Here is a 17218-nt window from a genome sequence, read left to right as displayed (position 1 = left end):
AAATTGGCACGATGGTCCAAAATTGCCTCAAATGTCAGCAGGCCAAAGTTTTCACGCATGTTCGATCACCAGTGCAACACCTTCCCACACCACAACGTTGTTTTCATCATATTCATGTGGACCTAGTGGGCCCCCTTGAACCTAGTGCGGGGTGCCGGTTTCTTTTCACTATAGTTGATCGGTTTACTCGTTGGCCGGAAGCAATACCATTGTCAGACGCCACAGCTCTTTCTTGCGCTCGGGCGCTCATTACACACTGGATCTCCCGTTTCGGGGTGCCAGACCGAATCACCACAGATAGAGGAAGACAGTTTTTGTCTCACCTCTGGACTGAATTGGCTCAACGAATGGGGATGACATTGTGCCCTACCACAGCTTACCATCCCCAAAGCAATGGATTGGTGGAGCGTATGCATCGACAGTTGAAAGAGGCCCTCCGTGCTCGTTTGGACGGACCTAATTGGGTGGATCAACTTCCCTGGGTTTTACTGGGTATCCGGGCTGCACCCAAGGCGGACTTGGAAGCTTCCAGTGCCCAATTAGTTTACGGTACGACCCTTATGTTACCTGGCGAATTTTGGCCAGCCGGTGATGGAACTCCAACACGCAGTTCCGTGTCAGACCTAGAAGCTTCCCTTCAAAACCTTTTTCCCAAACCCACCCAGTTCCATGGTGCTAAACGGACCCATATTCCCTCTGCCCTGAAGTCGGCAGATTTCGTCTTTGTCCGGCGGGACCGTAAGCCACACCCCTTGGCGTCCCCATACGAGGGGCCTTTTAAGATTGTTTGCTGGCACGACAAGTATGTTACTCTTCAAGTCCGTGGAAAACCCGACAATGTGTCTATTGACCGTCTGAAACCATTTTTTGGCGATTTAATTCCATAGCTCCAATGCGACCTTCCGCGTATCCGGAATCTTGGGGGGGTGCCGTGTAGCGACCCTGGATCGAGGATCGAAGAGGAGCAAGGAAGGCCGAGTGAAATGAGTATACGAGTAGTGTGTTATCAGATTCCGGAGAATAAAGAACTATCCAAGTAAAACTGATAGATTCCTCAACAATATGTTCTATTCGGCCATTTAAGCTAGGGCTGGTACCAGTAAACAAACTTACCTGCCAATGCCAGTGATGCAAAATTGGCGTTTCAAACTGGTTTTAACAAAGATGACCTTTCCTCATATAGCAATGTGAAAGAAGGGTCAGCTTCTCAAAAACCTGCTGTACGGCCAAGGCCTCATATAGCAATGTGAAAGAAGGGTCAGCTTCTCAAAAACGTGTTTGAAGACCCAAAATTACATCACTGACCCTGGTACCAGCAAACAAACGAACCTGCCAGAGCTTGCCTAAACGTCTCCATATGTTAATTCAATCAATTGTGATTCAGCGGCCTTACGCCACAAAATGCGAGCAAAATGTGTACAAGGTTTGTCATTGGTTGAAATTGTGGGTAAGCAAAGTCGAAGGAGCAATGAGAGCAATCCCTGTCAAAGTAAAAAGGCAAGAAATTCAAACTGATCAAATGATCGAAAATCGTCATTTTCAAGGTCAAAGTTTCACATGTTCCAGTCAATAATTTTGTCCAAAAATATTACTACAACACGACATTTTTGTAGTTGTTTCAGAACCAATCACAATTAGAAGGCTTTTTGCATCATACTCTGGGCTAGAAGGAAAAAACCTTCAGACCAGTACATAAATCTCAAGCTATTGTCGGCAAATCCCTTATATACTGTAAACTTGACGATGGCCCAAATGCAAAAAAACTCCAAATTACCCCTATGCTAGATTTCACAAGAGATGGTCGCTTCTTTCATTGAATGATCATTTATCAAACAAAAATTGGTGGCTCAGATTTATACAAAAGAGAATGATTTACCTAACATGACTTCACTAAAGAATTGGCCAAAAGCAAAATTAGTCACCATTGGAAAATGATGAATTTTCGAAGCTGCCGACCTCCAATAGGAGATGCTCACGAGGATCGTTGTTTACCCCCTTGCACTTGAGCGCCCCCTTTTGACTTACGTAGGGATGTGTCGAGGATTTGGCTGTGGCATGAGGCAATTAAAATAGTGTCAAAATGAGCGGAATTGTTAAACAAAAGAAAAACTAAAGAGTGCTAGAAACGATAAAAAGATAAGACTTTAAGCTTGCTTTGACACAGAAGTTCAATTGTTGGTTGAAAAAGCGGTGTCACTTTTACGTTTGTAACATTACTACATATCCGAAAGATGGCGCTTGGGCGCAAAGGGGTACAAAAAAACAAATCAAACCTATCCTGCAATTCTATCCTATTGGGTAACCATGCTAAAATCTTGTCGGAACCCATGCTGATTAAGGGGAAGGACATCAAGGAGGGTTTTGATGCATATTGAAGTGAATAATTTTGGTTTGATGCATATTGAAGTGCATAATTTTGGTTTTGATGCCTAATGAAGTGCATAACTTGGGTTTAAATGCATATTTAAGTGGATATTGTGACCAATTTTCATGGATACGTTTGTTTACCCGCACCTAGACGAAGCAGAAGGCGTTACCTCCACCCAATGAAAAGAACTATAAAACTAAAACTATTCCAATTCCAAAAGCAAAAGTCAATAAAAAGGAGAAGGAGGACTCCGGGCTTTCACTGTAAACAAATAAAATGACATTCATTAAATCTTGCCCCCCCCCCCAAAGTGCGTCCATGGTTTGAAAAAGGTCATTCCTTTTTCTGCACCATCTTTGAAATGGAATTTATTCCATGAATTGTTTTCCTTATTATTCCACACTGCAAGGGCCAAAAGAGGAAAATAATCGAAGGAACAACCATGTCGTAGATAATACTTGCTGGTAAGGGGGTCCCATTTTGATCGTCTCTACTTGCATGCTTGCTGGTTAGGCTGTTTGGTTGCTTGGTTGCTGGACGTATGACCATGACGCACACACTGATGAATGACTGGTGATGAATAAAAGGTAAAAGGGGCTAAAGTCGGGCGAAGAACGCGAGGGACGAAGAGGTAAGGGGAAAATGAGTCCATCTGAGGAGAGACAGCTCAGGAAACAGAAGGAAAGAAAGTTCCTAGTGCCCTGGGAGCTTTCAACACTACTAGAGAGACCAAGCTCCTCAGTATATAGGCGTACAAGTCAGTGTGTGTGTGTGCATGTTTGTGTAAGTGTGCGTATGTATACCGTGTTCAAACCAGCAGTTGGCAAATACATGTCAGGTCCCAAAATGGAAAGCGAAATTCGATGGCAATTCCAGAAACCCTCTCCAAAGACCTAGGTTTGGCGGGATGTGGTTCTTTTGGAGGAGATATAGAAGTGAAAAAAATGATTTACTCGTACTTGCATTCAGTCACAGATGTCCTTGGTTGGTTGTCAAATCAAACCCCATTCTCGAAAATTTTGGATTCTAGACTCTTATGAAATATCTTGTTTTCACGTCAAGCAGAAATTCCAGAAGTATAACGATTCAGATGTGTGAAAGAGCTGAAGCGAGCCATTGAGAAGAAAATCGGTCAGTGCAACCCTCTCAAAATTCTGCTCCACTGAAGTACAAGTAAGAGTGAAATGTAAACGATGAGATCCTTTTGTCGCCCATAAACCAAACAGTTGGTTTTAGTGGGATGAATTTGACTAAAAATAACCCTTTTTATCTCCGACTATTGCTTCCACCTCAAGTAATTTACACAACTCTCCCACGGTTTATCAAGATTGTTCGAATGTCGGAGGGGATCATAATCGTTTGCAAGAGCAGGAGTATTTTTGACACATATGCTGGAATATGAGCCAGGAAGGTCTCAGTCATAAAATTGTTCCAAGACTTTAGTTATGAATATGCTGGCAGATGCTGTTACCAAATCAGTTTGACAGAAGGTAATCCAAAACGTATCGTCTCACCACTTATCAATTATAAGAGACCCTGCTTACATTTTACAACTTCAAGAACACTGCTTTGATAACACGGTAAACGCGATCCTACTACTGATGGTGGTACCCACAACACTGATTAAATGTTTTGCAAATGCTTCTATTAACGATGTTCACTGTTATGAAAACAAAGGGAACTCATGTAAAATACCATCTTGGAATATACTTCAGATTAGTTAATCAATGCACTTAGAAGCAGTAAAGCGATAATATTATAAAAACGTAATTGGTATATGTCTGGAGTAATCTTAGTGGCGTTTTCCATCAAAATATATAAAGCAAAGGATAAGGCAGTTGCTCGAAGGTTTTCTTTGTAAGGGGCTTAAATTTTCCGGCTAGGAGTGGGATGTTAGTCCCGATGGGTTCATTCCCATTTCGAAATCAGCCACTCAGTCGTTCGAAAAGCTGGAGGAGCTTACAATCCTGCGCAATCTCTCCCACTATGTTGGTATAGCCACAAGGGTGACTGATTGAGCATAAAAAGCAGATTATTGAGGAACTAGAGAGCCATGAGTCAGTTGATGTTGCTTATGGATGATTCAAAAATAAAGTTTGAAAATCATATTCTCACAAAATCACAAAAATAAAATCTGCTTTTTTGAGGGCTTTGAATATGGTTGTATAACGTTTTGAGTTAATTAGAAATAATGCAAGAAAAAGAAAAATAGTGTTTTATTTTTGTGAAGTGGAAAATCGATACTAATTCTTTGGGAAATTAAATTGAATTGAAAAATAACCAGGGCATTTTTTGGCTAAAAACGATGAAATTTGAACCGTTAAATCCCATGTAACTTAGTAGTGGCGTAATAAATGTTATCTGAATTTACAATCAACTGCTAACAGGGGATGTCAAGAAAAGGAAATTCAAGGAAAAATGTGGTCCGGCACCCTGATTTTGGGCATTTTTGAGAGAGAGAACTAAGACAAACATCACAGTCAACTCGCACCATTCGCCCATTGAATTTTCAATAATCGAGTGATTTTGAGCGAGTTTTTTACAAAACTCTAACAAATGAGCATGTTTGGTGTTAATCAGTGAAAGTTTGGGCCGAAACGAGTTTATTTCATTTATTAGCAATACCATGGTTATCATGATTTAGAATCAACACAGAGACGCCAAGGCATACATCTCATTCAAAATATTTCTAATTGCTTACTCGCAAGTCCAATCTTTGCATTTCAAGTATCAAACCATTAAATCAACAGGACTGATTTTCCTCCTCTCGTACTGCCTGAGTGGGTAAAGCGGTGCTCAACCCAGCAAAAAGCTTTGCGGATTTAACGAGATGATGGTACGTTAAACACAGAAATTTGCCAAGTAAGAAAGTAAGAATATTTTGAATGGATATACAATCTAGGATATCTAATCTACCTAGTTTCCGGTTTTGCTCCAGTCACCAGTGGCTTTCCATAGGGAAGCATAATAGGCCCACTGTTATTTCTCATATATAATAACGACCTTCCTGCAGTCACATTATTGAAAATCACAATGTTTGTCGAGGGTACAACGGGTACAACCATTCAATATTTCGGCAACGACATTGAGGAAATGAAGGTTGAGTGCAATCATAGAGGAAGCAACTCCTATAGAGTGCGATGAGAGCTAGCCAGGCGGACTAGTTTTCAGAGCGAATGAATGTCAGCTGACCTGCTGCCAGGGTATAGTTTCTGATTGTAGAGGTGCTGCATTCCATAAGCCAGAGTTGCACTGTCCACTGGTTATTGGCTCAGCTCCGATAAAAGAAACACAACAAACTCGAATTCACTCTTCTATGTTACCTCTTCTATGGTGTAATCATTGGTTTGGAAGTTTGGCGGTATGGTTTATATGTAAGAGGCTGGAATTGAATCTGAAAAAGACAAAGCTGTTGTTGCTGAACACTTCTGGCAGAGGTAACAATCAAAATTTTGAGCTGCGGCATAACGGACATAAAATCCAGCAGATCAGGACAAGGCGCAAGGAAGAGTTCATAAAATTCCTTGGGGTGGTTATTGACGATAAGATTTTGTGGAAGGGTCATGTTTTGGAATAAAGGCGTAAGGCAGACCTTGTTCACTTTATTTCAGTCAAAAAACGACCTGCCCCCCGAATATTTGACTAATATCATATAATGCTCTCATCAAGAGCAAACTTGAGTATTGTCTTGAGTATTTTAGCCCCGCCTCATCATCAATAACTAACTTACATTACAGAAGAAGGCTTTGAGGTGAATAGTTATGGCAAAGAGAAAAGCTCACACAGGAGCATTTTTCAATAAACTTGGTATCCTCAAAGTTACTGACATGGGCATAACCCAACAGTTAAGCAATGTGTCTCGCTGGCAGAAGGATCTCATTACCAAGAGTGTGAGCAATTTCAACTTTAAGATGCAGAGGGGAGGGAGTTTTTACGTGTCAACAAAAACTGCCCTTCCCTGTTCCTCAAACCTGGAATCCCTTTCACACTGAACATCAAATTAAAAATGACCTGCAAATGACACTAAGGCAACGGACTAGGTATGTGAGGGAGAAATTAATTAGCTCTTATTCGATGACATCTACAATTAAACACTGCTTTATTTGCCAATGACCTGGGTGCCTTCATTGAATTTGGATTATTTTCTAAAAATGTACTTTGCCCCTGTTGAGACCACCTTATAGGACCAAAACTGGTGGATTGATCTCCAACCTGGAATACCCTTGACACCGACAAGAAATTTGGGCCCCATGAAAACAACCCGTTATGGCTTATGGGGATCCATAGTCTCAACCAAATACATAACTTGTAACAAAACACCTTTATACTTTGGGACCTAAATACATACATACATACATACATACATACGTACATTTAAGTATTTTATGTCGGCTAGAATAATGTAAAGCAATAAAAACAAAATTGTTCCTTAATTTTTTTTGAGGTAGAAAAATGCAAAGACGTGTTTGGGTATTTCCGTCAAAACTGTTAAGAGTATTTTACCAATGTGTTCTTTCAAGTCAGACTTGGACAAATTTTTAACTACCATGCCAGATCAGGCCTAAATTCAAGGACTAGCTCGGTCTACCAACTCGAATTTGTTGGTAGACCAAATATCATATAAGAATTAAAACGTAAAAAATAGACGAATTGTAACCTTGTATTTTAACAGTATTGGGGATCATATTCCCTGTAGCGGTTAGAAATGCACGTTAAAAAAAAAAAAATACTAAGGTACAAATTTCCGGTGGCTAAGTTCATCAGGGTTTTTGTCAATCTATATCAACAAACCTTTGTATAATGTATAAACATCAGATTTTATTTTAGTTATTTTTACACCATGACATGACCAAGAGTCGCAAGTAAGATTATATATTTATGTAATGAAAACACAAAAAATGTTCATTTGTCATCTTCCCATGCACGTAACACGTCCAGTGAAAGTTGATGGGCATCATGTTGAGGGTGGAAAATCGAAGCGTTACCAAGGGAGATGGTATGGCGCAGCTGGTTAACACACAACCGAGCTGTACTTGGGTTCATGGGTTTGATCCCAGGTCTTCCGCCCCCTGCTGNCACCCCACCCTATTTTCTCTAGACGGCGCCTCAGGAACCCAGAATGGGAGAACTAGTCATTAATCTATCCATAGTAAATGTAATGATCCAATGAGAAAACATTCTTGCAATAAAGATTATTAAAAAATTGCAGAAAATGTGCTGTGTCCACAAGTTACATTACATTTTCAGTTCGTTTTTAGCTTGAAGATCATGTTATGTTTCTCTATTTACTTACTACTTATGTTTCTACTATTACATTTAACAGGCAAAATGAAATGCTATTCTTGACATGAAAACCACAATGCCCGGGCCAGAAAAAACCTTGGAACTTTTTTTCTTCCTCTTTTGCCCTAAAATGGCAAGTTCTGTTCAGGATGATTCCAAAGTGCTTCCCAAAGCTGCAATATTCTGTAAAGTCTTGAAGAGTTTTCAAGTAAGTTTGTCAGTTTTAAAGCCCCCCAAAGAATTTTCTATTCCGTGGTTAAGTTGAAAAATCCAAAAAGTTGGATTGGAAGTAGAATTGGAAGCGACATGAAAAATTACATTCTTTTATTCAAGAAAAGTGAGTGCAATTTTTAAAAATGTTCCCAAAATTGGCAACTAAGGACATTGAGCAGGTCTCATCCATGAAGGATTTAGGTGTAGTCCTCCAAGATAATGGAAAGTTCGATGAGCATATCCAGTTGAAAGTTGGTAAGGCTTTTCAAACATGTGGTTGGATATATCTTTTTTGGATATAATTTCCAGTTGAGCTTTCAGCGTGGCTCACGCAACTTCTCAAACTACTAGCTGTCAATTCGATCTCAGCTGCCACAGCCAGATTGGTGATTAACGTTTACAGCAAGCCACCTCAGACAGGACTGAGCAAGCAATCATTGCTACCTACTGAGCACTAAAGAGAATTGTAGAGATTTGGGAATTCATGCTAGTGCGCCCTCTGGTTCTACCATGAAGAAAACGTCACGATGCTTCTTACTGATGACAAGATGTTGGCACCAAATATTTTTTTCGTATTTATAGAGGATGTCAAGTAAAGGAAATTCAAGGAAAAATGTGGCCCGGCACCCTGATTTTGGGCATTTTGGGGAGAGAGAACTAAGACAAACATCACAGTCAACTCGCACCGTTTGCCCATTGAATTTTCAATAATCGGGTGATTTTAACCAAGTTTTATTACAAAACCCTACTAAATGAGCATATTTGGTGTGAATCAGTGAACCCACTATCAAATTGGCTCAATACCACAATGCTAATTGCCTAGACAAGCATGTAAAATGGAAAAAACGTCAAAATCCAATGCATGCACAGTGCGGTTTGGCTGGGCATGTTGTCTTTGATTTTACTCCATGGAATAACGTCAGTTGTCCATGAACGTGTTTACTTGACTAGCCCTATTGCATATTTTTGTCACTTGCTATGTTATGACATCTCTAGCAAATGGATGTTGAACTTAAATGGTTGAAGATAAATGTGAAATAGTTTACTTAAATTGCAAACAATTTTGTCAATAAAGATTTGGAAGCACTGGATGTGCAAAAATAATGGCAGTTCCTGCCGTGATTGTGGCGTAGCCTGATTAGCCCTCACTACTGAAAACCGAGCCAGTTCTTTACAGGTCTCTATTAGACATTAGGGAGAAATGATTGAGTGGTGCTGCTTGATCAGAAGAGCAGGCTGATAAGGAATGCACCCATCTTGCCCTTCCTCCTTTCCTTAGGCTAGTTCCCCCTTAGGACCCTCATGTCTGAATCAATTCGTAAATCCCAGAATGTATCCACTAATTTGTTAAATGCATCAATGGCAAAGCTCCAATACTTGAAAGTGAAAGCATATGTTAGCTTAACCATTTTTGATCGCACTGTATGAAATTAAATGCCAAATTCGTTCAAAATGATGCCAAACTTGTAATTCTAAACGAGCCACTTTGTAAGAAACCGCTTACAAAGCTTTTCTGGGCATAACACATGTAACATGTTCAAAAGATTGGGACATTAACAGAGCAAATCATATATTCTATTAATTGCCCTTGTTTAGCAACGCATCTCAAAAGTGTAGCAAAATGTATCCAAAATTGCAACGCAATGATGAGGCATTCGGAATTCTGTTCAATCTCCCAACAATTTGCTTCAATGTGGGCGACGTGATTACACCTTTACGTAATCGAGATAATTCCGACACCTCTCGAGGTCAGCCTGAACCCAGGCTTGTTCCTTGGGTTTCAGTTAAGTGTTTCCACCACATGGATGAAAATTGCAATTGGAGCCCCATCATAGCTCCTTCAACTTTCCGGTGTTATAATTGTGGTTGGACAGCTTTCTCCAACCCGTTTTTAAGGGTGCTAGAGGAGAGCAATTGCTCGGCAAAGGGTCATATTAGGAGTTTTAGCTCAGAATTTGCACGCACTGTCAACGATTCAGATTTGTATCATAGTTGCCCTGGGAACAGAACTTTTTGACACCCAGCGACAGCTGAAACGAAAACATGCGATTGCAGCGCCCTTGATCGATTTTTTTATGGAGTTATCTATGACCTTGCCCATCGAGGCAGTCAAGTTACACTTTGGGTGATGTTAGAGGTGGTGGGAGGCGGCGAGTTTCACAATCAGTGGGAAAACAAGGGGGAGCCTGGGCACTCTTCAGCCCTCTTGAGTGTCCCTCCCTCTTTCCAAGAAGGTTACAACGTCATGATCCCCCGCCCCTCTTCCCACTTCCCCTTGGGCGCGCTTCATCCTGAATGCACTGTACCGAAATTGACCCTCTCAGAGAATGCTTCACACTTCACCATCATCTGTGCCGACCGACTAACGACCCCCCTCGTCCTTAAATTTCCTCTGCCGCCCACTCTGAAATAGTATGTCTAAAGACCACTATGATCCTTATGCTGGATAGTGTGCCCTCTCCAAAGCAATAGCTCCAGAACAAAATTTTACTTGAAAGCTTCTATTGATCCAAAGAATTGACAAAGTAAAAACATTTGATGATATGACATTAGGAAAATGTTGCTTCTTTGAGATTCATACAATCAGTAATAAAATCAAACTCGGAATCTCTTGATTAAGGTATGTAATTTTCAATTTGTGGTCGTGCATTCAGCCAACAGTCTTAATAACAATAAATAGATTTGCAAAAAAAAAAACCATTTAATACAAATTCCAAGAAATGGCATTCAACCATTGTGATAGTGTCAGATCCACTTGCGACAATTAATCAAACTTAATCAAAATAGTTTTCATGATTCTTTGTTGTTTGAACCTTAACTTTTACCTATCATGCAGCTGAAGGCAAAAATTCGACTATTTTGTTCAAAGTGTGCATTTGTAAACAACTCTCATTTTGTGTCAAGGAAAGTTGCTTAACCGAGCGGTGATTTCTAAATGTCCACGGCATATTGTACAAAAACCAGTTTTTGATGAAAATGTTACCAAATTTCAATGAATTGATTAAGTTAAGTTAAAATGTCATAACATAAAGCTTCTATGGCTAAATTGATCGACAATCTTGGGACAGCTGTGATTAGTGGACTGATTAATTTTAGCATTTGGAAGACTTCCTATGAACATATTTCAATACAATCAATCAGTACCTTATTACGTTATTCAAAGCTATTGTTGATACTTTCATTGGATTTTATTCTTTTTGGAGACAACTACTTTGAAAAATTTTGCCGCTGCTTAAACTTGCATGCTTGCCACGACCTCTGGCAATAAGATTCAATTGATGAGTATTATTTTCGTTGTTTTCTGGCATATCCTGGAAATGACTTGGCATGTTTTGAAAGGTATTCTGGCATGGGGAAAGCCCAGCTACCTGGCAGCACTGCTCTAACATGTATTTTCTTCTACTGCTGGATTGCTGAATGGATCGGCTTGAATTGATTGTTCAAGGTCATCGTAGAATGACGTGATTGGCGTTGGATTGATCATTGGCGATTGGTCGTCTCCGTGGGAACTAGGAACCGGAATCCTTTGGCACGGAGTGCCGTGGTTGGCGAGAACTACATATTCGGGATCTTTGTCTAGTAGATCAAGAGGAACATGGCGTTCTGCTCTTGGACGAAGAGCGAAAAATACAAGGACCATTTTGATGTGGGTGAGCAACGACAAACGATGTACTCGAGTTCAGAGACGGGATCAGGGATAAATTGCCCCTCTAACCACAACTGCCATTCCATTTGTTCCACGTTGATCGGGCCGGTTCCAAAGCACTACGAAGGAGGGCGAAGGAGAGACAAGGCCGCAAAGAAATCGCAGGGTTTCCTTTTGACTCGGTTAATTTCCTTCCTTCTCCCTCCTAACCTTGCTTCTCTGACTTGGATCACTCAAACCAGTTCTTAACTTCTCGATCTTTTTCACTTTTGGACGACATGATCCATCCATTTTCCTAATTTGATGATATCGATAGGCATTTTTTTAACTTTGGCCTAGGTTATCCTGCCGGTCCGCAAGAGGGGCATGCTCAAGTTCAAGGGTAGTAAATGCTATGTATGTGATGGGACCGTAACTAAATAGATTTATATTTAGCCACTAGCAGACATGTCTCAATGTGTATGAAGCCAAAAATTCGCCATTATTCCGTCAGGATGCTATGTGTGCCACAAATGCGATCATCCGTTGTTTTCGAGTCAAGCTAAATACGCCCATGACACACCTTGGCCAGCCTTTGAACACACCATCAACGCCACGTCAGTGCGGAAGCGTCAAGAAAAAGGCAATGCCTTCAAGGTGCCACGCCCTCACTCTTCATTCTGATATATTTGGCTTTTGATTTGGGGTGATTGAATTTCCAATGATCGTGCTATTGTATTTGCATGACCGGATAGTATGTTTTCGTCTTTTCATTTGCGTTTTGATTTGATTTGCTAAATGCCGTGTGGAACTCCGCGGAGTTGATGTGCTTGCTTTTAATTTTCATTGCAGGCATTTACGCCTGCTTGGAGTGTGATCACCCCTTATTTTCGTCCAAAGCCAAATACCCCCATCACACCCCCTGGCCGGCCTTCTCTGACACTGTGCAGCCCGACTCCTTGAAAAAAATCCCCGAGAATGAGACTCAAACCAGTTCCCAAGGTCTGGCGTTGAAAGTACGTAACTAAAAAAGACCGTGCCCCCGTCCTTGACCCGTTTCCCCTGCAGTTTAAGTCGCGACCATAATGATCAAATCTTTGTCATTATCACTCATACCCTTTGTGAATTATTTTCCAAGGTACTTTGTGGGAGCTGTGATAATCCTCTAGGCCACGAGTTCGTAGGGGATGGACCCGGTGGCAAAGGATCGCGCTTTTGAATTTTTAGTCACTCTCTGAAGTTTGTTCCCAAAGGTAACGATAACAAACACATAATTAAAATCAATATGTATGCATATCCAATTTAAGAAGAAATATTTGTGCCTCCTGTTTTTAACAGAAATGAAAGAGAGTGCGGCTCAAGCCAAACCATCCACTGGATCCCAATAACGCAGACCATCGACAAGTTTGAAGACTCTTGCAATTTCACGAATGACCCTGATGAGAGACAGTATCCTTGGACGCATCTCATTGGGTGATGAACAACATGTAAATTGCATCCTATTTCTCAAGCTCTCTGTTATCCATGGACATCGTTAGAATAGATAACTGAAACATTGAGGATTATCTTTGAACGAGCCTTTGTCTTCTAACACTTGATTGGGGCCACAAATCCACGGGTCTTGGGTAACGTTTAGCCATGCCGTTAATTGATCCTGAAGGTCCTTGAGTATAGCCTAAATAAAGTATGGAAATAATCGATGATTTCCGCTGACCTAACAGAGTGCGTATAAAAACTGACTTGAAATTTGGAATCCACTGCCAGGTTATGAATCTCAAGAGGATCACTTTCCAAATCGAACAATTCCCATTGCGGACGAATAAGGTACTGAGGCCATGTCTTGATCCACCGAAGGTCCTTCTTATGGCGAAACCGTAGCAAGAGATCCTAGAAAGCAAAGGTTGCCGCTTTTGTTTTAATTACAGTTTTACTCACAAACCTTGTCCACAACGTACTTGCAAAGATTTTGATAAAAAGAAGTCTTGGTCAATAGGAAAATAAGATTCGTGAGCAAGGTTTCGAATCAGTTTAAATCGTGGACCGCGTATATATCTCATTGGATAATACATCGTAACCTCGTGCAAGTTGTGGCTCCCAAATACAACTGTCCTCTCTTGATGCATTAGATCGGTTTGTCCTCCGGACATGTAATCTGAGTTGAAAAGAGGCCATATGTAAGTCCGTTAAACATCCAATCATCGTCCATCGATCCAACCTAGAGCGGGCAATAGGGATTTTCCCGTTAAGCGGACAGACGGTGAATGATGAAACATCTTGTATCTTGGATAAGGGATTCGAAACCAATCCAGAACGGTTGGTGTCACATCCAAAAGGGAAACCAATGAAGCGACGGATTGTCCATGAGATCTTGGATGTACCGGTGATGAGATCAACAGAGGCTGGTGAATTCCTTTACAATAAAGAGAGGAAAGATATTTCTAAAGCGCAACATTCTTTTCGGCTTTGAACCAACCCAAGTCGTAGAAATTGGTTCGGCCATTGGGAAATGGAATCCCATTGTCTGATGAGTAGATTACCAATGTTTCATTGATGTGACCTCGGGCAGTCAGTTCATCCATGATCAAGCCAATGCCTAAGAAGTACATATGCAGTATGTGATATTATCAATCACACGGTGTCAGTGAACTAGAAAGGGTAACTTAAAACTCGGATCGTCGTCACCTTGATCGAGCCTTGAAATGGTCGTGTATTGATTTGCAATTTCGCTCCTGGTGGCCCGAGTGTCTGGGACCGTTCCAGGCACAATCACCTCCTCATCACTATAGTAAGTGGGCTCCCAGTCAGGAATAGTTCCAAATCCCGAAACTGAATCACCAAACTTTTGGCAAAATTCACCCAATTCCGGATTGGTGTGACCACATCGATGTGGATCGTGGAAGGGGATGTACAAAAAGAAAGGCTTGTCTCCGAATCTGTCCAGGAACGATCCAACCAGGTTCTTCATGTGGGTGATGTTTCGACCCACTTGATTAATCGGAGAATTCTCTTCGGTGTGTGCAAAATCGAACGGAAACACTCCATTTGGACCTACATGTTTTTTACCAATAATTCCTGGAGGGTCGTAGACGGGCCAAGGCTGGTCAATTATGGACACAATAAAGCGGGATGAAACATTGCTAACCTGTCTTGATGTTGTTTTTGCCAAGAATTAAAGGCAAGCTTTGAACTTTGTCAAACGAATCGAAGTGATGAACATTGTGATGTAACCCGTACATCCCATTTTGGTGAACAGGTAGACCCGTGAGAACTGCGGCACGGCTGAAAATTCACGCTCGATATGCAAGATAATCGGTTTGTTGAATTGACTGGAAGCAGAATCTACCTCGGAGAGCAACTGCTGACTGGTGTAAAAGCCCGCGTGAATCGTACACTTTTCCTTCCGAGCTCGTCCAGGTGCGGGGTTCTTATGACGGGATTCCCAAAAATTCCACCCTCCAGACCGGCATCATCAGCTGGAGTGATATTTGTGGGGGAAGAAATTGAATTAATTGTATCACATGAATCTTGAGACGAATATGCCGAATAATCGATACCGAAAAAGAAAAGAACGTTTTTTCCGTGGATGCAAGTCCAAAGGAAGGAAAAATACCAAATTTGAACATGTCTTCCCATGATGTCGAGGACAACAAGGTTATTATGTTCGAACTTGGGAGATAAGGATGAACCGTTGGAACAAGATAAGAATCTTCTTTATTCAAAGTGCCACCGCTGAATATTTGGAAACGTAAGACCAACATAAGCGGGCGTTAAGCGTGAACTTGATTACACAAATTATGCCAGTCCTTGAGAATCGAGTGATTTGGTTTCAATAGAACAAATGCGAATGATGGTATCTACCTTGACTAATGGCCATAATGGTCAGTCCCCATTTTGGTTTCAGACCTTCAGGCAATAGTGATTCAACGTTTTAACTTTCAATAAGGCATACATACTTGTTGATACATCATCATACTAACTCCTGCTGGCTTCATGTGCTCGGAAAACATTTCATAATTCATATTTCCTGATCAGCAGAAATTGATATAGAAATGTCGAAAGGCGGTCAAGATCGTTTGTAAAGAGGAAAAAAATCGCGTTCGTGCACTTTACTACAATAGATCAATCAGTTCAGGTTTTTGGAATATGGAGAGGTAAGGCAGCGTCACTAGCGCCTGGATAACGTGAGTATCCTGGGGCAGATTTGAAATCCTGAAATCCAAGCGCGCATCTCTCTCGATTTAACCGCTCCTAAGAAGGGCCGGAACAAAGTGTTTAGGGCAGTACCTCCCCCCCTCCTCCCCCTCTTTTGAGGAAAGGCCCCGAAATCAAGAAGAAAGTTAGCCATGTGCAATAGCCTGGAGGCGTTCCACTTTTCGTTGGAGCTCGTCATTGGCGTCTAATTTCTTATTTATGATATCGACCAGGCTCTTTCGCTTGCTTTTGGCCATCTGTTGGTGTTCTTCGAAACGGAACGTGTCTAAAGTCTCCAAGAGCCGCATGAATTCTTCGCTTCCATTCCGACAGCGTTTAAGCAAACTCGGCCAGGCCTTTTGATGATGTTCAGGGGATAAGAAGCCCCGTTCAATGTCCCGGACCTCGTCTGCGACCTGTTGCAGCTTTTCAGCCGTGATTTGAACCTTCTTCTCGGCTTGGAGGATGTTCTGATACATTTGGTCCCCCTCGGGGTCAAACCGTCGGCCAAGGACCATGATCTTGCTCAGATTGCGCACGCCGGCTTGTTGGAGCGTGGATCCGTGATCGAGACTTGTCAAGGCTTGCCCGTTGAGGATGAGCTTCTGTCCAGTTTTGGGTATACTTAGCTCGGATTCGATTTGGCTCATGAGCTCCGAGATCGTGACTTGATCATCGATGGACCACGCCAACTTGGTCGGGCCTAAAAGGAACAACGTAAAACCATGAAATGGTTGGCAGGACGAGCCATGGGGCATTCCAGAGCCTTCCAGTTATCCAGTTCTCCAGTCATCAAGGGATCAAGGGATTGAGGGATCGTGCGCTGAGACATGAATGGGCTGATTCACAGATCAAAATATTGATTGCCCATTGACGGACGGACTTACCGTGCTTAAGATGAAGATCGAGCCGCATGATCACATCCGACCCAACGGGCCCTCCTTGTGCTTGTCCTCAGATTCGTTGCTATTCAGACTCGATATTCAGACTGGCCTAATGCTGAACTCAAGCCTGCCTGGACTCTGATATCAAGCTCAACATCCATCCATTCAACGTTTCCTTGTGGACAATGGACACTCACTCGCCCCGGGCCTGATTGCCCCGCCTGGGCTTGAGTGGCATAGACAGAACTAGTTCAGATCTTTGTCAGATCGAGTCTCGGGGCTCTGGACCTATGGGCCTCCGGGTTCTGATTGTTGTCGGGGTGGGTGGTTGATGTGGCTGATTTGATAGGTGTTGTTGGCAATGATGGGGATGGATGGATCACCCCTGGTCCGTCCGGGCTCCACTTGTTTCAGCGTGTTCTCACCTCGTCGTCCACTTGAAAGTATTCCAAGTGTTCCAATCGTTCTAAACGTTCCAATCAGGCCGAAAGAGAAGAATACGTAGCATAGCAGTAAGGCGGAGGCTGGAGGCTACCAATATGACAGACCGACGTCAGCTCAGAGGACAGAGAACCAACCAACCAACCAACCATAGTACGGGAAGGACGACAAGATAACTTAGACGGGCTTTTGGAGTCCGATTTTTTTTGTACT

The 17218-nt window shown here is 41.9% G+C and overlaps 3 protein-coding genes across 7 annotated transcripts; 1 reads left to right on the top strand and 2 right to left on the bottom strand.

Annotated features, from left to right (window-relative positions):
* The first annotated feature begins 11229 nt into the window (after window positions 1-11229).
* Window positions 11230-13066, top strand: LOC131879326 (methionine-R-sulfoxide reductase B1-A-like). 5 transcript variants are annotated; one of them, XM_059225623.1, is made up of 4 exons: window positions 11230-11514; window positions 12004-12146; window positions 12628-12742; window positions 12797-13066. In XM_059225623.1, exons 1-4 carry the CDS (start codon window positions 11460-11462, stop codon window positions 12964-12966), a joined length of 483 nt encoding a protein of 160 aa, XP_059081606.1. In that variant the 5' UTR covers window positions 11230-11459; the 3' UTR covers window positions 12967-13066. The 5 variants fall into 5 exon arrangements, with proteins under 5 accessions (XP_059081606.1, XP_059081628.1, XP_059081600.1 ...); XM_059225617.1 differs by lacking the exon at window positions 12004-12146 and adding an exon at window positions 12342-12505 and having other exon boundaries at window positions 11233-11514; XM_059225636.1 differs by having other exon boundaries at window positions 11242-11514; window positions 12828-13066.
* LOC131879310 (N-sulphoglucosamine sulphohydrolase-like) lies at window positions 12761-15134 on the bottom strand. The gene is made up of 8 exons (XM_059225595.1): window positions 14833-15134; window positions 14632-14768; window positions 14172-14561; window positions 13963-14082; window positions 13705-13899; window positions 13445-13641; window positions 13230-13376; window positions 12761-13164 (listed from the first exon to the last, which is right to left on the bottom strand). Exons 1-8 carry the CDS (start codon window positions 15120-15122, stop codon window positions 13024-13026), a joined length of 1617 nt encoding a protein of 538 aa, XP_059081578.1. The 5' UTR covers window positions 15123-15134; the 3' UTR covers window positions 12761-13023.
* A 47-nt stretch (window positions 15135-15181) lies between these two features.
* On the bottom strand, window positions 15182-17218 carry LOC131879316 (BAG family molecular chaperone regulator 1-like). The gene is made up of 2 exons (XM_059225608.1): window positions 16568-17218; window positions 15182-16383 (listed from the first exon to the last, which is right to left on the bottom strand). The coding sequence occupies exons 1-2, from the start codon at window positions 16593-16595 to the stop codon at window positions 15827-15829; spliced, it is 585 nt and encodes a 194-aa protein (XP_059081591.1). The 5' UTR covers window positions 16596-17218; the 3' UTR covers window positions 15182-15826.

This window comes from Tigriopus californicus, chromosome 1 (assembly GCF_007210705.1).
Source record: "Tigriopus californicus strain San Diego chromosome 1, Tcal_SD_v2.1, whole genome shotgun sequence".
Lineage (NCBI taxonomy): Eukaryota > Metazoa > Arthropoda > Copepoda > Harpacticoida > Harpacticidae > Tigriopus > Tigriopus californicus.
The sequence above is the reverse complement of the archived record's forward strand: the minus strand, read 5'-3'. Positions and strand labels throughout refer to the sequence as shown.

What these genes read in the sequence shown, in the direction of transcription:
- LOC131879326 (XM_059225645.1), top strand. Translation starts at nt 11,460, where the DNA reads ATGGCGTTCTGCTCTTGGACGAAGAGCGAAAAATACAAGGACCATTTT. An exon ending in CAAGGACCATTTTGATGTGG is followed by an intron (nt 11,515 to 12,003) that starts GTGAGCAACGAC and finishes TTATTCCGTCAG; the next exon opens with GATGCTATGTGTGCCACAAA. An exon ending in AAAAAGGCAATGCCTTCAAG is followed by an intron (nt 12,147 to 12,341) that starts GTGCCACGCCCT and finishes TTTTCATTGCAG; the next exon opens with GCATTTACGCCTGCTTGGAG.
- LOC131879310 (XM_059225595.1), bottom strand. Translation starts at nt 15,122, where the DNA reads ATGGGAAGACATGTTCAAATTTGGTATTTTTCCTTCCTTTGGACTTGC. An exon ending in AACCAATTTCTACGACTTGG is followed by an intron (nt 13,900 to 13,962) that starts GTTGGTTCAAAG and finishes TTTATTGTAAAG; the next exon opens with GAATTCACCAGCCTCTGTTG. An exon ending in ATCCCTATTGCCCGCTCTAG is followed by an intron (nt 13,642 to 13,704) that starts GTTGGATCGATG and finishes TTTTCAACTCAG; the next exon opens with ATTACATGTCCGGAGGACAA.
- LOC131879316 (XM_059225608.1), bottom strand. Translation starts at nt 16,595, where the DNA reads ATGCGGCTCGATCTTCATCTTAAGCACG. An exon ending in CGATCTTCATCTTAAGCACG is followed by an intron (nt 16,384 to 16,567) that starts GTAAGTCCGTCC and finishes TGTTCCTTTTAG; the next exon opens with GCCCGACCAAGTTGGCGTGG.